Source organism: Orcinus orca, chromosome 10 (assembly GCF_937001465.1).
Source record: "Orcinus orca chromosome 10, mOrcOrc1.1, whole genome shotgun sequence".
NCBI classification, from domain to species: domain Eukaryota; kingdom Metazoa; phylum Chordata; class Mammalia; order Artiodactyla; family Delphinidae; genus Orcinus; species Orcinus orca.
Genome location: NC_064568.1, coordinates 3,237,098 through 3,263,203, shown reverse-complemented (window position 1 = coordinate 3,263,203; position 26,106 = coordinate 3,237,098). Strand labels below are relative to the sequence as shown.

At 44.0% G+C, this 26,106-nt stretch overlaps 2 protein-coding genes across 2 annotated transcripts in view; one reads left to right on the top strand and one right to left on the bottom strand.

Moving 5' to 3' along the window:
- Window positions 1–552: 552 nt before the first annotated feature.
- On the bottom strand, window positions 553–10,427 carry LSM3 (LSM3 homolog, U6 small nuclear RNA and mRNA degradation associated). The gene is made up of 4 exons (XM_004284319.3): window positions 10,244–10,427; window positions 7,921–8,031; window positions 5,596–5,691; window positions 553–958 (listed from the first exon to the last, which is right to left on the bottom strand). Exons 1-4 carry the CDS (start codon window positions 10,262–10,264, stop codon window positions 878–880), a joined length of 309 nt encoding a protein of 102 aa, XP_004284367.1. The 5' UTR covers window positions 10,265–10,427; the 3' UTR covers window positions 553–877.
- A 131-nt stretch (window positions 10,428–10,558) lies between these two features.
- The window catches only part of XPC (XPC complex subunit, DNA damage recognition and repair factor), a 35,422-nt gene continuing 19,874 nt past the window's right edge, over window positions 10,559–26,106 (top strand). The window contains exons 1-7 of the mRNA XM_004284350.4: window positions 10,559–10,735; window positions 17,552–17,747; window positions 19,712–19,830; window positions 22,092–22,215; window positions 23,112–23,196; window positions 24,714–24,871; window positions 25,148–25,268. Coding sequence (XP_004284398.1) covers window positions 10,588–10,735; window positions 17,552–17,747; window positions 19,712–19,830; window positions 22,092–22,215; window positions 23,112–23,196; window positions 24,714–24,871; window positions 25,148–25,268 — 951 coding nt within the window. The 5' untranslated portion in view covers window positions 10,559–10,587. The remainder of the gene's footprint in view (window positions 10,736–17,551; window positions 17,748–19,711; window positions 19,831–22,091; window positions 22,216–23,111; window positions 23,197–24,713; window positions 24,872–25,147; window positions 25,269–26,106) is intronic.

Here is a 26,106-nt window from a genome sequence, read left to right as displayed (position 1 = left end):
GTAAGGCATCTGTCAGCTTGCCCACACTTGTTTTTTTCTTCTCCACTAACTTGCAGGGACAGGCACAAGAAATAAAATGAAACTTTATTACACAACGCCTTAAAGAAAGCATCTTTCTTGCACGTGGCTTAAAATATTGTGCATATGTTAAGCATATTGTGCTAGATAATGGATTAACAACCACTGAAGCCTGGCCTTAGAAATAATCCGGCCAGAGAAAAGAGAACCAGCCTCCCATGTTTCACTGCAGTGCCAATGTTTACAACGAGAGCCCCACCACCACGACCGCCCACCCATGGTGCTCTTCTCTGTGCTCTCACGGCATCCCATACCTGCATGACGCCATCAGCCCTGACCTCACTGTGCTGCAGTTACTGGCTTCAACAACTGCCTTTCCAGAAGACTCCAGGAAGGGAAGCAAATGGACAAAACTGTCGTTCCCAGGACTCAACTTGGTGCCGCAAACACAGTAGATGCAACACAAAAGTGTACAAATAAAGTGAATGGAACACATGTGCTTATTTGAAAGAATTCACAAGACAGGAGACTGCATTAAAAATCAAAAAAGGAAACATCAAATTTAATTCAAAGAAAGAAACCCAGAAATTGTCCGAAAAAACAATGGAGCAAATCAACTCCTGAAAAAGTTCTGCATCTTGGTGATCACATTTATTGGAAGGGTTGGACAAAAATAAAAATGCCATTTAGCTTAAGAATTTGTGAGTTATCTGCAAATCAACTTATTTCAGAAGTGGAAGAATTCTTGGTTATTTCTTAAAATCAAAACGTACGCCGGTTTCTCTTTTGAGTATCTTCTACATTTAAAGAGGCAATCATACAAAATCTCCTATTTTCCACACAGGATAAATTCTTTGTTTCAACCAACTCTCAATGGTGGGGCAACTAGCACAACACCGTCTCCCCGGACAAAGAGCATCGGAATATTCCGTTTTGTTGACTGGAAGAGGAAAAAAAACACAGAACACATTTATACAAATTTGTAGTAGTATTATTTATTTTTCGAGAAAGAAATTTGAAAACAAAAAACCACAGATTCATCATAACACAAACAAATTGCTTAAAAAACCTGTTCACTTACCTTTGTGGCACAAAGAACCATCTACTAACTGTTTCTTTTCCTGGAACACAACTGGGGCAGAGGCGTCCACTATCCACCCAGCCCTTTCTGTCCCTCTTCTTGGCACACAGCTAGACCACATTTCTCATGCTCCCTGCCAACCAGATGGTGCCACGGACTGGGTTTTAACCAATGGAAAGTGAACAGAAGTGATAAGCAACCTCCCACAAAGGCGCCTCTGTGTTCTCCCGCGACCATGGACTCAGATTATGGAGAACCCTGGGGATGGCAGAGCCAGGAAGCCTGGGTCCCTGACTGAGCACCTGGAAGAAAGCTACTGTACCGACCTAAAACCTCACTAAAGACCGTTGTGTGGGTACAAATAAAATCCTACTGTGCTAAGCCCTCCTGTGTTGCTTCTATGTGCTACTGCACTCATATACAGAATGGATACCTTTTGCATTAGCCTAGGGAACAAGCCTTAGGCTGTAAGGAAACAGATATGGAAGGTCTGAAATTTTCTCATGCCTCGGCAAAACATTAAGTAAATGTTGACTCCAAAGGTAGCCCAAAAGATGTCCCAAACCTACAGGTTCTGGGGAAGAGGCTGGAAAAAGCCCAAAAGATGTCCCAAACCTACAGGTTCTGGGGAAGAGGTTGGAAAAAGCCAAACGTTAGTAGTGTTGCTGTTAACCTGATGCACTGGGCAGGGCAGTGTAAGGAAGAGATGAGCTTAGGTGAGAACTAGCTGGTTTTCAAGTAGAGATTACAAGAAACAGCATTCATGATGTCATAAAAGCCAACTGTTTTTAGACTCCCAACTGTGGACAATAAGCAGGAAAAATGCGTTAAGGAACAAAGTGGCCCTGTAAATTTTCTCAGGTAAACAAGCTCAGCCCTGAGGGGAAGATCAGATTAAGGGTGTCCCTTTCCCACCCAAATTTACTTTAGCAAATGACCCAAGGTAGTCAACGTTAATTTGTGGGAGAGGTAGTTACACAAATTAGAGGTGAGGAACTAAAGAAATAAAGATGTCTACAAGTTCTGTACAGAAAAAGACTTTGAGGTGACTGGCCCAAAGAATTGATTGGAAGTAAACAGATCAGAAATATATGAAGTCATAAGTTTTTAAAGAAATGGTATTGCCAAAGAACCCATACATAGCCTGGCTGAAAAAAGCCTTTGACAATTTGAGTCTTCCAGCATAAGTGAGACGTTTCTGTGAACGTTCTGCAGCCTCCAGATTTAGCAAATAAAAATACAGGTCACCCAATTAAATTTGAATTATAGATAAATGAAAAAGAATTTTTTTTAGGATGTCCCAAATATCACACAGGACATACATGACCTAACCAAGGGATTTCTTCTACTACTGCCTCCCCAGGGGATCCATCAGTGCGAAGGACCAGTAACTGCTCTACGTTCCCGTTCTTTCCTTTTCTGAAAGGGAGTTTTTATGGCAGCAGATATCCTTGTCCCTGCTGTGCTACAGTGGAGGTGGGTGGGGCAATGACAATTAATTTATCCTTTTTAGCTTACAGGAATCTGTACCACAACTGACCACATGTAGGTCCGACAAAGAACTCTCTCTCCACCAGGCAGAAAATATTGGTAATAGCTATGTCTTCAGAACTTTTTAAAAATGTAAGAACCATGTTTTATGAGCTTCTTGGGTACTGGAACTAACATAAAAGGAGAAGCCCCAACAGTAAATTCAAGTAGTACCTATAAATGTAGTATGCTAAATCAAGTACACTTATGTGTCATCCATGAATGTATCCAACTCTTTCCCAGATAATACACTCTCAGGGCAGTGGTTCTCAAGTTTCAATGTGCATAAGATCACCTTTAGGGCTGTTTCCTGGCTCCTTGCCCAGAGATCCTCACTCAGTAGGCCAGGGTGTGGCCCATGAACCTGCATTTCTAACACACTCCAGGTGTGCACATACTCCTCGTTCGAGGAACACACTCTGAGAATCACTCTCAGAGAAACAAGGATCATGTCTGCTGTCTGCTACTAGGAAGCAGCACTGCCTTCTGGTTTCCTTCTAGTTGCAAAAGGCAACCTAGTCTTACCATAGCCAGTTCAGTGACGGAGTCAGCGCTCATCAAAATAACTGATATATTTTACTCAAATCCCTCACTCAGTGGTCATACTTCTGAACTAAAAAGTTCCAACCTTACCTTCATATGGAAACCACTTCATCTGAAATGATTCTCTATTAATTCAATTATAGTTTTCTGGAGATACAAGTAAGCAGCTTCTATGATCGCCCCCAAGGATCCCTGCCTCCTGGTGTTCACCCACTTGTGTAACCCCCTCCTTCTGAGTGTGCATAAAATTTGTGCCTTGCTTCTAACTAGTAGAATCTACAAAGTTAGTGGGTGTCACTATCATGATTAGGTTACATAAGATAGTCACTTCCACCTTGCTAGCCAGCTCTCTTGCTGGGTTTGATGAAGCAAGCTGCCAGTGGTAGAGGCCCTGCAGCAAGGAACTGAGGTGCTCTCAGTCCAAAACCCTCGAGCAAATGAATCCTCTCAACAACCACGAAAGTGAGCTTAGAAGCAGAACCTTCCCCACTTTAGCCTTCAGATGAGAACCCAGCCCTTGTGCAGCCTTGTGAGAAACCCTGAAGCAGAGGACCCAGCTGAGCCTGGACACCTGACCCACACAAACTGTGAGCTAATAAACGTGTGTACTTTTAAGCCACTAAGTTTTCGGCTGACTTGTTATATAAAATTCTGAGATATAACGTCCAAATAACTGAGAAAATCATGAACAGAAACAGGGAATTGAGAATGAGCTCATTTTGAAGGTGAAGAACACCAGAAGTTTAGTTTTATATGTACTGAGTTTGAGATAACATCCAACGTGGACATAGTTTCAATAAGAATATTGGAAATGAGAGAGTGAAGCTCAGAAAAGAAAAAAGCTGGAGACACAGATTTATCCATAATCATAATGGCCACCAATCACCACTTGCCACCAGCTTTACAAGCACCAAATTCACTGCAACCTGTAATCCTGGGAGGAAGGCACAATTATTGTATTGGCATTTTACAGAGGAGGTCCCTGAGGCTTAAAAAATTTCTAGAACTTGCCCAAGGTCACATAACTAATCACCAGCAGCCAGGATTTGAACCGAGATCTGTTAAGCCAGAGCTCAAGCTTTCATGCTGTACTATTATTACAGACTGATGGCTTATAACAAACAGTAATTACTAATTGACATCTGAGGGGGGAAAAGAAGCAGATTAAAAAAAAAATCCCACGTTCAGAGGGAGAAAGAAAACTAGCCACGGAGTCGGGAGTGGTTGAAAAGAGGAGGAAAGCCGGGATAAAGCAGAACCACAAAACCCAACAAAGGCTGACGTGTGAACACTTACTATGTGCCTGTCGCCACCTGAAGGCTTTTCACGGAATCTCTCAATGAATCCTCAATAGCTGTATGAAGTGAGTCGTATTACCATCCCCATTTTACAGATACAGAAACTTAGTCACAGACAAGTTGGGTAACTGGTACAATTATATAGCTGGTAAGCAAGGGAGTCAAGATGTGAATCCAGGCGGTCCTGAGGGCCAGAGTGGCTTCTCAATACTTAAAAGACTGAACAACAAAATGTGCCAATATCTGGAAGATCTGCATAATGCAGTGAACCAATATTTTCCAAATGACCAGAGCTTGATGTTACAAAATCACGCATGTATAAAAAATCCATTCCAAGCGCAAGGTAGACCAATGAATTTGCATATAACAAGAAAATGAAAAGTTCACTGATATAGTTTCAGATTCTACACTACAACTAGCCTTTAAGAAACTACCGCTTGCTGAGTTTGGGTGTAGTATCAAAGGCAAGTATCCACAAGAAATACTCCTCCCTTTCCAACTACCTATCTGTGTGACATTCACAATATAGCGCAACAGATTAAATGCAGAAACAAAGATGTGAGTAACTAGCTGTTGTCTATTAAGCCAAGCATTTGCAAAACATAAAACAAAGACACTTCTCACTGAATATTTTGTTTTAGAAAATATAGCTATTATTCATAAAAATGTTACTTATGTCAAAATGTAATCGATTTATTATTTTTAATTAAATATCTTAAAAATTTCTCAGTTTTAGTTTCTAGTAAGTATTGATACGTAAGTCCACATCAAACAAAACACTGTCCAGTATTACTGTTATATACCAGCACACAGAGGCATCTTACACAGCCATATCTCAACGAATCTTGGCAACCCTACGACAGAAGTGACTGTATTCCTGCTTACCAGTGAGGAAGTTACATCTGCAAAGGTACTTCCCTTGTCCAACGTACCCCAGATAGGAAGCGGCCAAGCCAGCACTGGAAACCAGGTCTGTCCAACCCCAATGCCTTTGGTTTTTTTAATTGCTACACTCTACTGAGTCCATGAATAGGTATCAAAACACGACAGGCTTTCCATAAATAACTGTTGGATTCTGAGAAGAACTGACATTTTAAAAGCGATGAATGGAACTGCAAGACTTACTTTATATATCTCTTCATATGTTTCTTCATCAATTTCTATCGTCGTCACAGTTTCTTCCACATCTCCCAATATCATATTTAAATGCTGATCATAGGCCTGAAGTGGGAAGGTGAGGGACCAAGAAATGTAATAAGCAAATTAGGAAATAATAAACAGGGCTTACAATATGCAAATCACTCAATTACAAGTAACACATAATACTTACACCACAAAGTTTTACATGCAAATAAAAAATAATCCTGCTGTGCTAATATACTGTTTCTCTGCCAATCATCTCCATGTTAACTTAATTGACCTGATACAAATATAAAACTGTTATGGTCAAAACTGAATTACTCAAAATAATTTGAAATTATTTTTAAAGTGCCCACCCTATTTGTTATCTAAGGCAGTCACATAAATATTTATAATATTTAATTATGAAAAAAAGCCAGTTCATATACCTCTCAGTATACTTCTTTCAATTCCATCTGTAATAGCGTGACAAGAAAGATACAGTAAAGGAAATAAAATTCTTTAACTGCTAAGATGACAGCAATGCAGTCTCCTAAAAGCACAAGACCCTGTCACTCAACACACCCTGTCCTAAACTAAACACCACAAAGTAAAGTAAGTAGAGCAACACCCTGCACATTATAGCCTCACCAAAACCCACCAGAACACCAGCTTTTCGGCACGAGCCTGTGGGCTCGATCAACAAATATTGCAACTCAGATATTCAGGGATGTCCTCAATCCAAGCTCTAAGGCTCATGCATTGTACTAAAATGTGAAGCTCCAGGGGGTGGGAGGGAGGGAGTGGCTTGTTTAGAACCCACTTATGCTTACTTCTAGCCAAGTGTTAAATGGTTCACCAGCGCACATCAAAATAAAAATAGCCAATTAGCAACACGGGGAACTGCTAGGCAAAGCAACAAACGGGGGCAAAGATCTACAGATAAGGGCCAGAAAACAAAAGGTTGAGGGTCATTCAGTACAGAGACAATTGAGTGTAGGCAGGGAACTGAAGAAGCCTCCAAGAGTTAAGGCAACACGTCTGTCCTGGGGTGTTTGTCTACTTGCCACTGGCCCAAGAGATTAAGTTCAATTCTATTTTTCTCTGCGAAGTTGCCACTATTCCATTACCCGGGATTCTTCTTCCTTTCTGTAATTTAAGACTACTAGGTCCCGACTTCCTTTCCAAGCACAGGGGGTTGTCTACCTTTAGGTTTCATGTTAGGTAGAGTCATAGTACTTAAGAGGGGGTTGAAGTCAGACTGCCTAGGTTCCTAGCCTGGCCCTCTTTTTACTGGCTGTGTCACCTTAAGCAAAGTAACTTCATCTTTCTGAGCCCGAGCTTCTTCAAACGTAAAACGGGATAATGAGTATCTACCCTCATAGAATTGTTACAGAGATTAAATAAGATATTACATGCAAAACACTTAGAGTAACAGTACCTGGCATATAAATAATGCTCAATAAAAAGTAGCTATTTTTAATCACTTTAGGGTAGAATGGTAGTTATAAAAACAACTTAGGAAAGTAACGAGTTATCAAGAGGAGGCAAAACCTTTAGTATACTCTCTTCATGAATAAATGGGACCACCTCAAGGGACCAATCCCATAGAAATATTTGCAGATATACACAAAGGTCGATGTATAAACATGCTTATAGTAGTAAGAAATGGAAAACAATCCTAATATCACTGCTACCATATACAGAATTCTACAGTCATTTAAAAAAATAAAGGAGATTTATATGCACTCATGATCAATAATTTCCAAGAACAATTAAGTGACAAAGAAAGGTATCCCCAAAATGTATAGCAAGATCCCATTTATTTTTTTTAGAGGTGGTGTATATAGTGCAAATATATACATATGGACACACATTCTTGTATATATGTGTAGATATATAGAAAAGACCTGAAAGACTATAGACTCAAAAGAAGAAATGGCACTTTCCCTTTTACTCTATGTATGTCTGTGCTGTCTAAAATTTTTCACAACAAAACACAAATTTATATATATGTCAGTAATTTAAAGAACACTTAAATGAGAATGGAGGACAAATAAATGTTATTTACAAATAAACAGGATAAAATGAAAGAAATGAAAATATTCTTTAATAAACACACCATTTCCGTTAAGAGAAATAAATGTTAACAATAAGAATAAAACACAGTTGCATTTAGCTTTTGGAAATATGGCTGACTTTCCCCCTCCTCCTTGTCTACCTTCAAACACTCTTCCAGAGTGGACAGTTTTTACATTTCAAAGGGGTGGGACAAGGGAGCAACGGTAAGGAAATAATCTGATTTCAAGGAGATTTAGTAAATTTACTCACATGTAACCTGCCTCGAAGCTCTCTGTCATTTCTCATTTTCACATAGATTCGTTCATCTAGACTGAGCCTGATGAGATCCAGAGGCTCTTCTACAGTGTTGGTAGTTTGTTGCTGATAAAAGAAACAGGTTTAGTAATACAGTACTAGAGAGTAAAGTGTATGAACCATCAGTGCCCTGCATGACTGTGGGCAAATTACTTAACCCCTCTATGCCTCAGTCTCCTAATCTGCAAAATGTGTATAACGACAGTGCCTACCTAACACTGTTGTTGTGAGGCTTAAATGACATACTTGAAGGCATCGAACAGTGCCTGACACAGAGTAAGTGCTAGATCAATGAGGGTTGAAACATACGTATACAGAAAGGAGTTATATGACAAAATCATCATGACGGCACTCTGTTCCCTCAAAATCCAAACTGTCTGACCCCATTTCAGTGTGTAGGGAGTCACTCTCTCAGAGACTTCAGCTTTATCTCAAATATCATTTAGTAATTTGAAGAACTTACATTTAATGACTACCACATACTAGTCAGAATGCTAAGCAGAGATGAATGTTTGAGGGAGGATTATGAGTTCAGTACAGGGCAAGTTGAGTTTAGGGTGCCATTTGGTCAGTAAGATGAATATATTTAGCAGGCAGTATAGAATACTGGTTGAAAGCATTGGCTTTGGAGTCAGGCAGTGTGGGTTCAATTCCTGACTCTGACACTTACGAATTGGGATTAAAAAATCATGCCATCCTTAATTCTCAGTTTCCTTGTTTACAAAATGAGGAATCCACAATCTTCCCTTCATAATTCTTGTGAGGATTAGAGCTAATGTATTTAACTGAAGTATCTGATATATTTTAAATAGTATCTGGCAAACAGAAAAGTACTTATAAATGGTTCTTTTTATTACTATTAAAGAACTGTTGGAAACAAGTCTCAAAGAGACCAAGGCTAGGATGACCGGGGTCCATATGGAAGGGATGCTTGAAGCCAGGAGAGCTGATAAGATTATTCAAGGAGAGCTGCTTCAGTAAGTACATAAGGCCAGTGGAGGAAGGTGACTGAATGTTACAGGCTCTACAGCCCTAACATAGAGTAAAAGAGGAAAAAAAAAAAGAAGAAAAAATACTGACTCACGTAGTCCCCATCCCCAGTTCAAGAGGTGTTTGTTAAGGACCAGCTAACCAAATACTAGATTACAATGATACAGAAGTCAGTCCCTGCCCTCAAGTTCATTCTAGTGGGGAGAGGCACATAAATAAGTAATCATAACACTGTAAGGATAGATACGTGACTGCGCCCTACTACCCACTGTCCACCCTTTTCATCCCGTAGTTTTAAACACTGCCTTTTCAAAGCGGACTCCCTGATCATTCGATTTATTCACTCAATAAATATCCGTTGAGTGCTTCCAGCACCGTTCTAAACCCCGAGGACAGAACAGTGAACAAAACTCTTGCTCTTAAGGCACTCACATTCCAGTTGGGGGATACAGGCATTAAATAAAGAAGCATATACTTCATATGAACCAATAACATGCTAGGAAGAAAAATAAAGCAGACTGGAGAGTGCCGTTTGATGCCAGGTGGCCAGAGAAGTCCTCTTTGAGGAGGTGAGATTTCAGTAGAAAGCTGAACAAGCTGTAACCTGATCCACAAAGATATCTGAGGAAGAGCATTTTGGAAAAAAAGGAGAGCGGGTGAGAAAGCCTGCAGGACCATCAGTTATTCTGAATACCAGTTCCTTGCTTGTTACCTTCATACCACATCACAGCCCCGCATATCGCGCACACTTATGTTTACTTTTTACCCGTCCTTCCCCAAATATAAACTTCAAGTGGGGCCAGGGACCACGTACGTCAATGCCAGTGTCCCTGGTGCTCAGAACGGTGTCCAACCACACAAAGACGATGCTCACTAGGTGTTTGTTGACTGTGCAACAACTGCTGCGCTCAGTAACGATAACAACTCCTTAACTGTACTATCAGGCTTTCTATCAGAATCCCGACAGGTCCGTGAGGCAGGCAAGGATAATTGTTCCCCACCCTACGGAAAAAGGTGAGACTCAAGAGAAAGGAAGCGACGAGAGTGAGGAATAACTAGTTTCCAGCGGACTTCGAACAGAAAAAAAATCTCAGGGCCTGAGGCAAAATTGGGAGGGGGCGCGGTTAACCAAGACGCAGATTAAGGCCGTGAAGACCCAGAAAGAGGCGGCGTAATTGGCCACCTTGCCGTGAGCTTGGAGAAAGCAACCCTGACAGGCAAAGTGGGGCAGAGCCAGGCCTGGGCGTGGGAAAGCCGCGCCGAAGCGAGTTCTTCAGAAGACACTCACCTGGTCCACGTCATCCGCCATCTTTCAAACCCTGCGCTCTTTCCCGCCTCTCGCGAGAGCACGAGAACCCCCTCCGGTCTCTGGAAAGGCGAGGACGCAATGCACCGGAAGTAGAAATAATCGGTTTTGCTGCTTCTTGCTTCCTGCAGTTGGCATTGGTCCTTTGGGGCTGGGGCGGAGCTTTATCAGGGGCGCCGACGTTGGGGCGGGGGGAATTGGGTACCTGGCGTCTCCATGAGGGGGCGTGGCCGCGCCTCGCCCCGCCTTGGGGCGGAGCCAGCGCGCGCGCTGCGTCCCTTGGCGGCGAGGTGCGTCCAGCGTCCGCCACTCCTGCCCAGGCAAAGATGGCTCGGAAGCGCACGGCGGGCAGGGAGACGCGGGGAAGCGAGTTGCGCGGCCAGGTGGCCGCGGGCAGGGGGCCGCGGGGACGTGAGTCACGCAGCCAGACGGCCAAGGGCGAGAGCAAAGCCAGGCGCGAGGAGAAGGAGGCGGGTGAGAGCGAGGCCGAGCCGGGCTTAGGGGGAGAGGCTGGAGGAGGGCGGGAGGTAGGCCGGGTGGGGGAGGGCGAGGCCGGCCTCCTGCAGGTGCGGGCGAGGCAGCCCCGCGCCCACCTGGGCCAGCGAGACGGCGTTCCGGTGACCGCGGGAGGCAGGCGTCATGCGGCTGCCCCGGGCCTCCCCGACGTCGCTGCGCCTTTGCCCTCCGTGCCGGGAGCGATGCGCCCTGAGCGGTTCCGCGGAGCCCGGCCGGACCGCGAGCTCCCCTGCTCAGCCTCTTCCTGCTCCGCGTCACCCGCAGGATCAAGTCCGGCCTCCTGGTAGATGCAGAGTGTGCATAGGCAAGAGGCACTGCGATTGTTTTGTGTCCCCACATGACGAACGGGCCAGGACTTAGAGTGCTGGAGTGTGCTGATCTCCTGAATAGTACCTTCAGCCAAATCTCACCTCAGAGCCCCAGCTTCGGATCCCACCTGACTTCTTCACGTGCATATTGAATAGGCTTCTTATATTTGCCCTGGGCAAAGCAAAACTCTTGATTTTCCCCAGTTAAACCTGCCCCTTCCCCACTTTTCCCTTCTCAGGAATTGATCCCTTCACTTCTTTAAGCAGACCCCTCCTCTTCCTTACACGCACACCTCCAGTCCTTCAGCAAGTCCTGTTAGTTCAACCTCAGAACCATATCTCCAATCTCTCCACTTCTCTCTATTCCCGTGGCCGCACCCCCTGCCCAAGCCACCCTCACTTTTCAGTTGAGCGACTAGCGATTGCCTCTTCACTGGCCTCCTTACTTCTTTTCATCCCTCACCACGGCAAGAGTTCTCTATGCAGCGGCGCAAGTGATCTTAAAAAAAAAATCAGATCTTGCCATGCTCCTACTTCAGATCCTCTGTGGCTTCCCATTGCTCTTGGCATAAAATCCAGATTCCTCACCATGGCCTACAAGATCCTACGGGATATGGCTCCTGCTTGTTCTGTTGTCTGCTACCACTGTCTTCTTTGCCAGATACCCTCCGTGTTGGCCTCCGTTTGGTTCCTCAGATACGCTGTTATTTTTCACTTGAGCCTTTGCCTTTGATGTTCATTCTCCCTAGAACGTTCTTCCGTGGCTTTTGCCGTGGCTCACTTCTGTTCCTCCAGGTCTCAACCCAGGCACTCCTCAAGTATCCTGCCTAAGGTGGTCTCTCCCAGGTACCCCTCGTGACAGAGGCTCTGACAGCCTGTGCCACATCTGTAATGATCTTGTTCATTTATTTGCTTCCTTTTTGACCTGTCTTACCAGAATTTAAGCTTATGTAAACATGTCTTATTTTTTTGCTGTATCCTATCTTGTCCTCCCCCCTTCTCTGCGTATACTAAGTACTCAATAAATATTATAAATAATTGCATAATGCATGCTGTAGAACGGATTTCTGGGGTACCTGATATAACTGGGTAGACGATTAGCCTAGGTCACCATCAAGGGCTCCTGTGACATAGATTCAGTAATTCTGTGATTCTGTACATATTTTAAGGCCATCATTCATTAGGAAATAGTCAAATGGTAACCATTTCTAAACTTAAAAGGTGATTTACCTCACAGTTAATACTACAAGTTCCATTTTATTCGTTGACTCATTCCTATAACATTTTATGAGTACCTAATGTCTGCTGCACACGAGCTAGGTGACATGGGAGATAGAGGTTTCTTGGAGATCAGAGTAGGGTAGTGTTCACATTTACCAAAAAAATATCCAAGACAGCGTGTGGTTTCATGGGATAAGGTATAAGGCTTTCTGACTTCTGAAGGAATAATTGGGAGAAATTGGGAAATGCTCTCTGAAGAAGTTATGTTTGGTCTGCAACTTGAAGAATAGGTAATATTTCAGCAAACGGCTGTGAAAAGGGGTTGTCATTCTAGTCAGAGGGAATGTATTCTGAATACGTGGCAATTAAAAAATTTTTTTGAAATCAAAAGGTATCGGAAATGCCACCAGCCTGGGTAGCATTCCTCCCAGCTAAACACTTCACCTTGGCACCAGATTGGTATAGCTCCAACATTTAGTAGTTATATGTGTTTGGGTTATATATGAGAGGCAAATAATTTAGCCTCACTGGACCTCGTCTGTGAAACTTAATTCTAACCTGCTGGGTGGCTGTGAATTTTCATCCCGTAAGGCTCCTGGTATGGTCCAGGTGAAGTAATCAGATGGGGTAGCTCATATCAATTCAGCCTACACGTAGGCAAGGATGCACTTAAGCTTCGCTCACGCTCTGCGAGCCAGTGGAGCTGCAGTAAGTTTCCAATGTAGCTTCCGGGAAGAGTTATCAGCTTTGATGTGGTTGGGTAGAGGAGCAATTTGGTTGTGGTTTTGGCCGCAGGTGACACTGATTTGGTGACTCTCCAGTGTACTGTCTAACAGCACCATAGTGTGGGTTTTACCAGAACCTCAGTGCATGCACATGAACGTGACACTTGGCTGCTTCCAACAGCTGGGGACAAAGAAAATAGTCTTCCACGTTATATCTTTGTTTCCATTAGGGCACTTCTGGTTTCTCCATATTTAATCTCAATGTTAAATCCTTCATCGATGTAGTTCATTAACTCCTTCAACAGCTACTTACTGAGCACTTGCTATTTTCAGGCCCTGTGCTAGGCACTGGAATTATAGCGGTGAACAGGATAGGCAAGGTTCCTGCTCTCATGATGCCTGTAATCTTTGGGGAAGGGTAGGTAGGACAAGTAAGTTAAAAAATAAATTCACATGGTGATAAGAGCTATGAAGAAGGTAGGACAGGTTGCTGTAATAAAGCTGACATGGGGACAGGGAAGAAGCGGCTGTCAGAATTAGTGGTCAAGGAACTCCTGTGTGAAGACTTGACACTTTGAGCCAATTACTGACTGTAATGAAGGAGCCTTTTGTAGGACATTGTGGGGGAAGAGAGCTCTGGACAGAGGAATCAGTAAGTTTAAAGACCCATAGGAGGGAATGTTTTGGAATTGAGGTGAGAGACGTGAGTAGGAGGACCCTTAGGTTGGAGACCAAACTAAGGAGTTTGCATTTTATTCTTAGTGCTATGAGGTGCTGCTGGCAGTTCTAAGCAGGTGTTTTTTTTTTTTAGTAAATCAGTGGCTGGCCAATCAAGCCCCAGTGGTTAATTCATGCCCTGCTGAAATTACTTGGTTAAGGTCAAGGAGGCTGGTTAGACAGTTGTCCCTCGGTATCTGCAGAGAATTGGTTTCAGAACCTCCATGTATACTAAGATGTGCGGATGCTCAAATCCTTTACGTAACAGTGTAGTACAGTCAGCCCTCCGTATCCTCGGGTTCCACATCTGCAGATTCAACCAAAGTTCAGTCCGAGGTTGGTTGAATCTGTGGATTCAGAACCAGGGGGATATGGAGGGCTGACAGCTCTAGATCTTGGAGAGTCCTGGAAAATGGCCTCTTTTTTTTCTTTTTAATTATAGTTGACTTACAATATTAGTTCAGATGTACAATAGTGATCTGATATTGGACTCTACTCCATATAAAGTTATTATAAAGTATTGGCTATATTCCCTGTGCTATACATTGCATCCTTGTAACTTACTGCTTTTATACCTAGTCCTTCGTACCTCTTAATCCTCTTCCCCTATCTTGCCTCTCCCCCCACCCCTGTCCCCACTGGTAGCCACTAATTTGTCCTCTGTATCTGAGTCTGTTTCTGTTTTGTTACATTTGTTCATTTGTCTTGTTTTTTAGATTCCACATATAAGCGAAAACACAGTATTTGTCTTTCTCTGTCTTATTTCACCGAGCATAATACCCTCCATGTTGTTGCAAATGGCAAAATTGCATTCTTTCTATGGCTGAGTAATATTTCTAATTCCTTTAGATGGTAGGTTAGGTGGTTTGAGATTTTTTCCTGTTTCTTGAGGTGGGCCTGTATTGCTGTAAGCTTGCCTCTTAGAAGGAAGCTTTTGCTGCATCCTGTGGATTTTGTAAAATTGTGTTTTTATTTTCACTGTCTTAAGGTATTTTCTGATTTCCTCTTTGATTTCATGATTCATCCATTGGTTTTTTTTGTTTTTTAGTAGCATCTTGTTTAGTCTCCATGTGTTTGTATTTTTTTCTTTTTTCTTCCCGTCACTGATTTCTAGTTTCATACTGTTGTCATTGGAAAAGATGCTTGATACATTTTCAGTCTTCTTGAATTTGTTGGGACTTGTTTTGGGGCTAGCATGTGATCTATCCTGGAGAATGTTCCACGTGCACTTGAAAAGAATGTGTATTGTACTGGTTTGGGACAGAATGTCCTGCAGATATCTATTAAGTCCATCTGGTCTAATGCGTCATTTAAGGTCAGTGTTTCCTTTTTTCCCCCATTTATTTATTTATTTATGGCTGTGTTGAGTCTTCGTTGCTGTGCACGGGCTTTCTCTAGTTGTGGCGAGTGGGGGGCTACTCTTCATTGCAGTGTGTGGGCTTCTCATCGCAGTGGCTTCTCTTGTTGCGGAGCACGGGCTCTAGGCGTGCGGGCTTCAGTAGTTGTGGCACACGGGCTCTAGAGCACAGGCTCAGTAGTTGTAGTACACAGGCTTAGTTGCTCCGTGGCATGTGGGATCTTCCCAGAACAGGGCTCAAACCTGTGTCCCCTGCATTGGCAGGCAGATTCTTAACCACTGTGCCACCAGGGAAGTCGCAGGGTCACTGTTTCCTTATTGATTTTCTGTCTGAACCATCTGTCCATTGATGTAAGTGGGGGTGTTAAGGTCCCCCACTATTGTACTGCTGTCAATTTCTCCCTTTATTTCTGTTAATATTTGCTGTATATATTGAGGTGCTCCTATGTTAGCTTCATATATATTTATGAATGATATCTTCTTGTATTGACCTCTTTATCATTGTATAATGTCCTTTGTCTTTTAGTATAGACTTTGTTTTATAGTCTGTCTTGTCTGATACAAGTCTTGCTACCCCAGCTATCTTTTTGTTTCCATTTGCATGGAATATCTGGATAATAGCCTCTTGATACTGTGGCACCAAAAACAAAAAAAAAAACAGTAAAGAATAAAGAAAAAAATGTCATCCGTATGTCTGCCATCCAGAAACAGCCACCACTAAATAATAGTGTATTTCCTTCTAGTCTGTGTATTTTTTTGTGTGAAGTAGAAAGTATACTATTAAAATAATTTTGCATTTTTAGCATTTTATCATATATCATTTTCCTTTGTCTTAAAAGATGGCTGAATTACATATCATTGTGTGACTGTACCATAATTGATGCTTATCTAATGGATAGACATTCAGATTTTAAAAATTTTGGATATTATGAATAATGATACTATGAACAGTTTTTTGATTCACAGTTTATTTCCCTTGTTCTCACTTTTAACTCCTCAACCTCTCTCTTCAAAACACAAAAATACACAGCTGTGCCTTTTAACCAACCAAGTGATTTTGGTGAGGAAGAAATAGTGCTTCTGGAGCAACCTCCCACCTGCATCTTTAGATTAGTAAAGTGGAGTATTAACAAAGGGCTAAAAACCACTGTAAGATCTAGAAATCCTGTTTTTAAGGGTGCCCTACCAAACTGTCAAGTCATAAACTTTTAAGCAAATTCTGGCCTTGAAATAAGAAATCTGTTTCCAGATTATAAATAACTAATTTTGAAATATTTTGTTTCCATTAAAATGTTTAAAACCTGGGAATGCATAAATTTCTTCTTTTATAAAACATTTTAAAGAAACAGAACTGAATCAGTGATTTTAACCAGCATTAAAACAAATGCTGTTATAAGGTGAAATTTATTAAAATTAAGTTATGATTTTGTTTAGATCAAAAGGGAGAGTCTTTTTTCCCCATGCAAAATTGTATTCTTGGGGAATATAAATACCTATCCAGAGAGTCAGCAGGACAAACCATAGATGAAAGGAATGAATTAATTTGATATTTTAGGTTAATATTGCAGCTCCTTTTGGAACCTCAGTGAAGGCTAGGGTATTTTTGTTTTCCACAGTTAATTGAAGCAGAGTTCTGCAGCAGCAAAAGAAGATGATTTAAGATAATTTGCATGAATATATTTATAATAAAATAGAAAATATTTCCCTGTCATATTAATACATATTATAAATATATATAACAGAAATATATGTTAATAAGCAGACCATGCTTTTAGATACCCTAGTTGAACTAAAACCAACAGTTTATGCATTTTTTATATTTCCCTTTAACAAAAAAAAGAAACAATAATTATTTTGAGAAAATAAAGTTATTTTTGAGTTACTGCTAACTCATTCCAACCCTAAGTTTGCTGAGAGTGGCACTGAGGTGAGACTGGAAAGATTTCATAATGTATGTGTTTTGAGTAGTGTTTGGCTTTGAAAGATGACAGGAACTTAGATTAGGAGAAATCGGTTGTGCTAAAACTGGACACTTGGACATGTTTATGAACTTGAATCATTTCACTTAATAGGAGTGGATTATCCCTAAAATAAATAATTAGTCTTGGCAGGTAGTAAATAAGCAAGGTGTTAATTAATGGATTGATGAATCTTCCTTGCTGGATATTAGCTGAAATTTAAGGTTTGCAGTTTAGGTTGTATGAGTCATGTGGTGGTGTGTCTGTAGTCTTAGGAGTAGAATACAGTGCTGATAAAGGAAGAGTGTAGAGTGTAGACCGGCTGGAGGTGGGAAGAGGCTGAAAGTTGGTTGCTGACCCAACATGGGATGGTGACGGAGGTTTAGAGGGAGGTTACCAGAGAGGACTTCTCATGACCCTGCCCATGAAGCTACCGTGTCTCCACCTTTCCTTTTGTCCCTTATCTCATGTTCTGTGTGGTCATCTAGATGTCTTCGAAGATGAGAAACCTCCAAAGAAGAGTGTTCTCTCAAAAGTTTCACGAGGAAAGAGGAAGAGAGGCTTCGGTGATTCTGGGGGCCCAGCAGATGGTCCAGCAAGAAAGAAAGCGGCCAAAGTGACTGTTAAATCCGAAAACCCTCAGGTTATTAAGGATGAAGCCCTCAGTGATGGGGAAGATTCCAGGTGAGATGGCTGAAAACCTCTTGAGCAGGTCTTGATTGTTCCCATCAGGGAAGTGTGACTAAGAAAACCTACTCTTTTTGCTTGTCACTGGGATCTGTGGAAAAGGTGGGATCTTTGAACTCTTCTAGGTAGAGCTCAGACCACTAGTAAGAGCTGGGAAGAGTCTTGGCAATTATATAGTTTACCTCCCAAACTTTTCAGATGAGGACGACAGCTTTCAGAAAGTGATTTGTTCATGGTTACACAGCTAGATGGTGGCCAAAACCAGGATGAGACCTCGGTCTTCTGACTCCTGGTCCAGTACTCTTTATACCACACGAAGACATTTCATACACGAGGCATTTCCCTGACGTCTGGCCGTGTCCTGTCCTGCTCTCCTCGGGTGCGCTCCGCCCCTGCCCAGCTGGACTTCCCTCCTTCACTTGACACGTGCTCACGCTCTTCCTTCTGCCTGGAACGGTTTCTTCCACCTTCAAGATGCAGAGCAGAAGTCATCCCCTCCACAGTCTTAATTGATTCCTCCCCCTTTTCCTCCTCGGACTTCTTGCTGCATCTCGTAAGAGTGTAACTGATCCGCCTTGTGTTACACTTACTTGTTTCCGTGCCATATACCACTGTGAGCTCAGACGGCTGGACCCACACTGGTTCATTTGTTTATGCCCCGTGGTGTCTAGGGCAGGGCCTTTGACAGTGAATGAGCATATTAATATGTGGTGAACAATCAACACTTGATCATCTGCCTCCTAGGGAAATTGGGGAGGGGGGAGGAAGAGGACAAACAGAGAGGCAGTAGTTTCTTCTTTGTTTCAGAAATAAACCCTCATTCTTAGTGTCAGCTTTTCCAGCACCTCCAGTCCTGGCTCAGAAAGTAGGCCAGGACAGGGCAGCTGTGGGAAGGAGCGCAAGGAAGCATGTGGATTTTCCACCATCGTTCATCTCTTAGACTTTTCCCGCGAATGCCTCTGAGCTTACTGCTTCCCAGTTGCCGCTCCGCACTTGTTGAATTCTTTCTGCATAGAAATTCACAAACAGATAGACCAGGATGTTGCCAGGGAAAGCTCTGGTCCCCCTTTCCCTCTCAGTTAAGAGTTGCCATTTCTGCCACTTTTACTCTAAGGGGACATTTTTGTTGCTGTGGTGTTGAGAGGAAGTGGCAGGGTAAAAAGGGAGTGTTTGTCTTTTTAGAGCTGAAGCCTGAGGCTTGTTATTTTAAATGTCTGTGCTAAAATCTTGGGTCATATTCTCACTGGATACCATGTGTCCAGTCTTAAAAAGCTGTAAGTAACTCAATTCCCTGAACATATTTTATGTGTGAATTTGCGCAATTTTATTGCATATTAGCAACCGTTGACTCTTGAGCCAGTATTTAGCCAGCTCCGTATCTATGTAGTTCTCTCCTTACCCTTCCAGTTGTCCGTGTTCCTTATGACACACCTGTGTTCAGTTACATCCCCACTTACTTAGAAGTTAAAATTCTACCAACCTCAGTCTCCTTTCGTCTTATTTCCCAGAGGTGGGGAAACAATCTTCTGAGTTGGCTCATGGTAGGATCCGCAAATGTGACTTCTCTCCTCTTCTTTCTGGCGTCTGGCTGCACGTGTGTGCACACAGACATCGCAGCTTTTACTTCTGGGACTCACATTATTTTTGTGGTTTTTTTCTAACTTGCCCTGTATCATTTACAGACACAGCTGTTTCCCTTCACACAGCTCTAGATTGTAGGTTCATCATGTTCCTCCTGTTTTGACAGCACATCTAGTGTGCGACCTGTGATCAGAGCACATCTTGATGGGAACTTGAGACCCGGGCTAATGGAGGAAGTGAGGCTCAGAGCTCACAAATCATCAACTAATTGCAACAGTTTCTCAGTAAATAGAAGGAGTCCTTACAGTTGAGTTTAGTTTAAACATAGCCCTAGGATGTCTGAGCTTTTCTTCATCTTCCCTCCTGTGATCTCTACACAGGGACTTCCCGAGTGCCCTCAAGAAGGTGCACCGTCCAGAGAAAGAGGCTGCTGCGGACAAAGGTGGGGGTGAAGGGGGCGACGAGGAAGAGAGTGAGGAGGACTGGGAAGAGGTAGAAGGTAAAGTGTCTTCCTCTGTTCTCAGAACTGTTTGATGCTGTTTTTCTGTTGGATTCTGTTTGGAGTCATGTCACTGCAATCCTGTCCTTTTCTTTTGAAACTAATAAAAACAAAGTTGCAGTAGGGGACCTGCTTTTGATGTAAGGAAAAAGTCATGACCAGGTTAGCAAAGAACGTTGTATATTCTCTTCCTCTGGTGGTGCTCCATGGAGGGGATCATGAGATAGAGAAGCCGCATCGTCTCATAGAGCCCGGGCTTTGCGGGTGCTCATACCTGGCTCAGAGGCCAGCATTGCCACTTGTGCAGCTGGGTGAGTGAGTAACTCCAGCTGTCCGAGCTGAGTTTTTCCACTGGTGACAGTTGGTAAACACCGAACACTTACCGTGAGCTGGGCACAGTCTAGGCTCCAGGTTGTTGTGGGAAAATGTGTTGGGCCTGCTGCATCACATACTCACAATACATAGCCCCTAATGTCACCATCCCTAGTGTGACTTTTCTTTCCCAGCTTTTTATTTTGAAAGTGTTCAAACCTACAAAAAAATTGAACATGTAGTCCATACACTGTTCACCTAGACTCACTAACTTTACCATTGTGCCGTTTGAATGTACCAGCATCTTTCCTTCTGTAAATCTGCATTGTGGAACCACGTGAAAGTAAGTCGCAGACATCCTGACTCTTCACTTGTAAATGCTTCAGCATGCATTTCCTAAGAGTAAGACATTCTCCTGCATGGTGAAATACCATTATCATACCTAAATTAAGTCCCTAATTGTTACAAAACTATCCTTTATAACTGTTTTTCCTCTCTCTTTTTTTTTTTTTTTTTTTTTGCTTTTCATAGCACTGGGTTTTTGTTTTGTTTTGTTTTGTGTTGGTGGAGTCCTGGCCTCCTGTTTTGTAGAATGTCTCATATTGTGGTTTGTGATGGTGGGAACCTTGTTTGAATGCCCCCTGGATTCCTTACAAACTGTAAGGAGACCAAAGACTTAGTTATATTTAGATTAAACATTTTTTGGCAGGAACACTTCAGAGCTTTGTACTTCACAGTGCATCCATTCAGAGGCATCTAATGTCAGGTTGTACCGCTGCCGATGCTAAGTTTGATCATGTCTGTGGTACTGCCTGATTGTGCCAATGTAAAGGTACATTTTCCTTTTGTAATTTACCATCTCTAGTGGGACTCTGATTCTGTGTGAATATCCTGTTCCCCGGTCACTTTCTACTTAATGGTTTTAGCAAGCGTCAATGATCTTGACTGAATCAAAGATTATTATATTGAGCACTGCAAATATTTTGATTCTGTCATCTCATGTATATTTATTAGCTGACTTTGATCTGTAAAGAATAGCTCTGCCTTTTAAGAATTGTATTTATTTATTTTGGGTATCACTATGGACTTAAAAATTCCATGTTATCAGTTATCATTACATTTTCTGATCTTTGGATCGTCCCACATTTGGCGAGCAGGAGCCCCTTTGAGCTAGCTACCCTACAGAGTCCTTTTGACATGGCTTCATTAGTTTCTGAGAATGTTTTTGTTCTTTGGCACAATAAGATGTTCCAGGATCTCTCTATACTCCCTTGCTGCACACCTGGAATTGGCCTTTTTTTTCTCTAAGAAGCCCTGGTTCATTTTAGTAGGAACAGGTACATAGAAACCAAGGTCTTGGCACTGGGTATTGTCATTGCCAGTGGGGTGTCATTGCTTCTAGGCCCAGAGCTGCTTTGAAAGGAACTTTGCTAATGAAGTTCACAGTTCAGCAAATTTAATTTATTTCAGCTGGTGTTTATAAGCAGTGTAGCGGAGAAAGATGAAGATGCATGCCTTGCTGTGTATTCAGTACAAGTTTACAGTTGAATGGGGAAGTCATGCCTCTCTACAAAGCAAATTTTTGTGAGCGTTACCATAGTGATACAGAGAATAGGAAATTGCTCCCTAAGTCTCTTCTAAATCACACACAGATGAGCATTAGCTCCATGATACCAGGGGTCTGTATCTAATTCACCTCACTATCTCTGTGCCTAAGGTTCTTCTTCTGAGGGCTGTTTCTCTGGGTTCTTGTGCAGGTTAATGAGACAGTTAGATTGTAAGAGCACAGGGCCTGGCATTTCCTAGGAACTCAGAACATGGTCTCTACGGTTTCCTACCTCACACCCATTCCTCACTTGCTCCGTCCCAGCAGAACCTCGATTTTGTTTGGTACAGTATCTATTATAACGATAATTATTATCATTGATTTTAAAAATTACTGTTTATAGAAGTTAGTGAGCCCGTGCCGGGTGACGTGGGGGAAAGTGCAGCCTTCTCTACATCCGCTCTGCCCGTGAAGCCCGTGGAGATAGAAATTGAAACACCGGAGCAGGTGAAGGCAAGAGAAAGAAGGTACGATTAAGCACTTGCTTCTAGTTTCTGTCACGTATCATCACTGGCAGCTGCTCCTCAATGAAAAACACATAGGAGACCCGGGCTGAGTTTCAGAGCTGTCAGGAGCGTTAGGGGAGAGAGCCCTGGGCTCACCTTTAGGACTGAAGGAGACACCTTTGTGTCCTGGCTAGGGCAGGAGGTGTGCCAGGGGCTCTGCAGGTTGCCCGTCATCTTACTCCGTCTTTAGGACAGTGTGCGAATGAGGAGCCGGAGACTCAGAGAGGTTAAGTAACATTTCTGCTGTGAGTGGATGCGCCACGATCTGCGTCCCTCAGGCTGACCCGGCATTGCTGTTCGTCTCCCCATGTCACTGCAGGGCCTGCGGCAGTGCCTGCTGCAGCTAGGGGCCCCCACTCCTCTCCAGGGTCCCCAGGCCCTCGGCAGCCCCTGGCAGCCCGGCCATATGGAGTGCGTCTCCTGGTAGTTAATTGGTTCCTGAGGCCCCCGTGTGATGGGCACGTTATTAGGCCTGAAGGAGGGAGATAATAGCAGTCAGGAAGCCTCAGGTTTTCCTCAGGATGCTTGGGACACAGACATGAGAGAGATTTTACAGCAGAACAGCATCGCACAAACAAGCGTGCGCTAACTTGACGTAAGGCAGTGTGTGCTGAGGAGCCGGTCAGTCTTGGGGGCGGAATAGTCAGAGGGGACGTCCTGGAGGGCGGGCTCTGAAGCATGCTTGGATGGCGGGTGGGCGCAGGTCGAGCAAGGGGAGGGAACGTCCTGGGCCAGGGCTCACGGGTAAGGAGGAGTGGGAACAGCCAGCCTGCAGGTCTGCTGAGTAGCACAGCCTCAGTCATTGCAGCTGAAAGGCGTTGACCCTTCATCCTCCGAGTTTTCAATGTGCATTGCAGTGAAAAGATAAAAACGGAGTTTGAGACATATCTTCGGAGGATGATGAAACGTTTCAATAAGGAAGTCCGTGAGGACACACACAAGGTACGGCAGGGAAGGAGGAGGGTGGTACGCAGGGGAACTGGGCTTTCCGTCAGCCCTGCCTCTGGGCTTCCACTCACTGTGTGACCTGGTGAGTTTCTGACTCGGTCCTGAAGTGGGGGTGATAACAGTGTCTGCCTGGGGGGATGGGCGTGAGGAGTAAGCAGATAGCACATGTAAAGCACGTAGCTCAGTGCCGGGCGGGCAGCAGGGGCTAATACCAGGCACTGTCCTCCCATCCCTTCTCTCAGCTGTTTAATAACGTTGGTTCTGATCTCAGCTAAAGTTGCTGTGGCTTCTGGCTTCAGCTGGTACTTCCTGAACATACACCGGGGCCTTAGCAAGGTGCTTGGCATTGTGGGGAGAGAGACTTGCATGAAGCTTGTTTCCTACCATTCAGGAGTTTCTGATCTCACACAGGGAACAGGAAAGACATCAAAACAGGGAGACTCGAGACATAGCACAAGGAAAGAGATCAGTGTGGGCCTCAGTAGCCGAGGAAGGCCTCATTTAGGAGAGAGGATGGGGCGGGTCAGGAGGAAGGATGGCACAGGGAGACGCAGAAAGGCCGAGTGGTGGCCGGGCTGGTGGGACAGCCAGGGGGCCTGCATCTAGGAGGCAGCATGCGCTGGAGGCCCATGGAGAGTGAGGCAAGGGCAGACTTTGGTTTTCCTCTGACCGGCAGCAGGCAGCTAGGGAGAGTGTAGTGATGCGGAGGGTGGAAGGGGCACTGCCTGCAGCAGCTGCAGAAGCCGAGGGGTGCAAAGAGCACAGAGTCAGGGTGGAGAGACGAGGGGAGAGCTGGCCTGGCGCCCTCACAGGCCTGGGCGCCGAGCCGGGTGGCTGGGTTTCTTTTACCCTTTGGTGTTGGAGGTGAAAGAAAGGCGAGGATGACTATGACTCCAAGATGTGAAGCTTAAGTGAGGGGAGAAGGGCGGAGCATGGGCTGCAGCAGGCCGGCTGTAGGCAGGAAGAAGGGGGACTGCCTTGAGGGGAAATGATGCAAAGCTGAGTGGGAGGAGGAGCAGACAGCTTCGTGGTTGTTTCCGGAGGCTGGGGAAGGCTGGGGTGGCGCGCAGGCGTGGGGACACGTGTGGGTCTGCGGCGGAGGCATTACACACACCGGGGTGGGGTTGAGGTGCACACGGCTTATCCCATCCCAGCTGCGACAGCGGCTCTCCCCCATTCCGTTTCCTCCTGATCTTTTTGGAGCAAACACCAGACTTTGTAACATTTCATCCACAAATCCTTCAGGCTGTATCAGTACCTCTAAAAGATAAGACCTCTTGAGAAAAAGGAAGTTTGTATTTTGCAGCTTTGAGATGTGATTGTTTCTTTGAGGGAAGGAGTACCTAGAGAGAAGAGGGGATGAAAGACAGAGTCTTGGGAGATGGCAGCGTTAGTATTTTTACTTTCTTGTATGTAGAAATGACAACAAATATTTCCTGTCCGCAAAACGTCTTTGAATTTGGCAGCAAAAATCCCACTGGTTTTCAGCCTTCCCTTTTCCCTCTCCCCAGGTTCACCTTCTGTGTCTGCTTGCAAATGGCTTCTATCGAAATAGCATCTGCAACCAGCCAGATCTGCGTGCCATCGGCCTCTCCATCGTCCCAACTCGCTTTACCAAAGTGCCACCTCAAGACGTGGACGTCAGCTACCTGTCAAACCTGGCGAAATGGTAGGGCCTTCAGGCCTGTGCTGCAGAGCGTAGTGTAGGATTTGTGTCTCAGAGGCTGGGTGCAGGTCAGTTCCACAGACCCTCCTTGAGGGGCTGGGAAGGCTCCCCAGGGGGAGGGTGTGAGTTGGGTCTTCAGGAGTTGGCCAGACAGGCTGGGAAGAGGGGCACTGGCAGGCGGGGCTCCCAAGACACCCCGCTCTGTGTTTCGGCTGTAGAAGAACAGAGTTCCTCTTTGCCCTGACATCTGACGCAAAGGAATGCCTGATTTCTCTCCAGGTTCATTGGAACATTTACAGTTAATGCAGACCTTTCAACCAATGAGCAGGATGGCCTGCAGACGATGCTGGAGAGAAGGTTTGCTATTTACTCTGCGAGAGACAGTGAAGAGTTGGTCCACGTGAGTGACTCCTGGCAGCACTGTTTTCATTAGGTCTGTTAGCTGGGGAATATGGCAGTCATGTGCCACATACCATTCCAGCTGTTTTACATATATTTCCTTGCTCAGTTCTCATAAAATAAAAACAGGTACTGAAGCTCAGAGAGGCTAAATCACTTTCTTAGGGTCATTCGGTTGGTAAGCATTGGAGACAGGATTGGGCCCACGTGTGAGTTGAAAGCTGCCCTCTCTCCTGTCTCTTACTTGGTGTCCTGGTGTATTAAAGCACTTAATTTTTGGTCAGCTGCCCTCGAATTGTTTACAGTATTCAAAAATCGTGTTTAAAAGTCCCAAGGAAATGTTTTTTCAAATTGGCTGCTGAAATCCTTAAGAAAGTGTTTCCTTACCTTCCAAGCTGGGTGAAGATGCTGGCAGGTGGCCGTGCAGTGAGTAGGGTTCTGTCCAAAAGGAGTCTTGGCGAAGAGTTTGTGAGTAGACAGGCTTTGTCGCATGCTTAAAATACCCTTAGGTAAGGCTCTGTCTCAATAAAACAAAAATAGGTAGAAATGTGGTTTTATCCCTGGAAGATTTCTGTTGATGCATATACTTGTGTCTGAACTTCAGATTCCGTTTAGGGAAAGAGACTTTTTGTATCTTTAGAGACCAAATGACTGGCATCTTACGTCTCTTCCAATTTGGCTTGAAAAAGTGTGGGTATCTGGACAGTAATTGTGTGGTGATATCACCACCCAGAGAAAAACACTCGTATTTCAGTGTCATCCTCCCAGACTTTGTTCCCACGTATATCTGTGCATGTACTGTTTTGTTTGTGTAGTTTTATTAAGCAAAGAAATAGTTT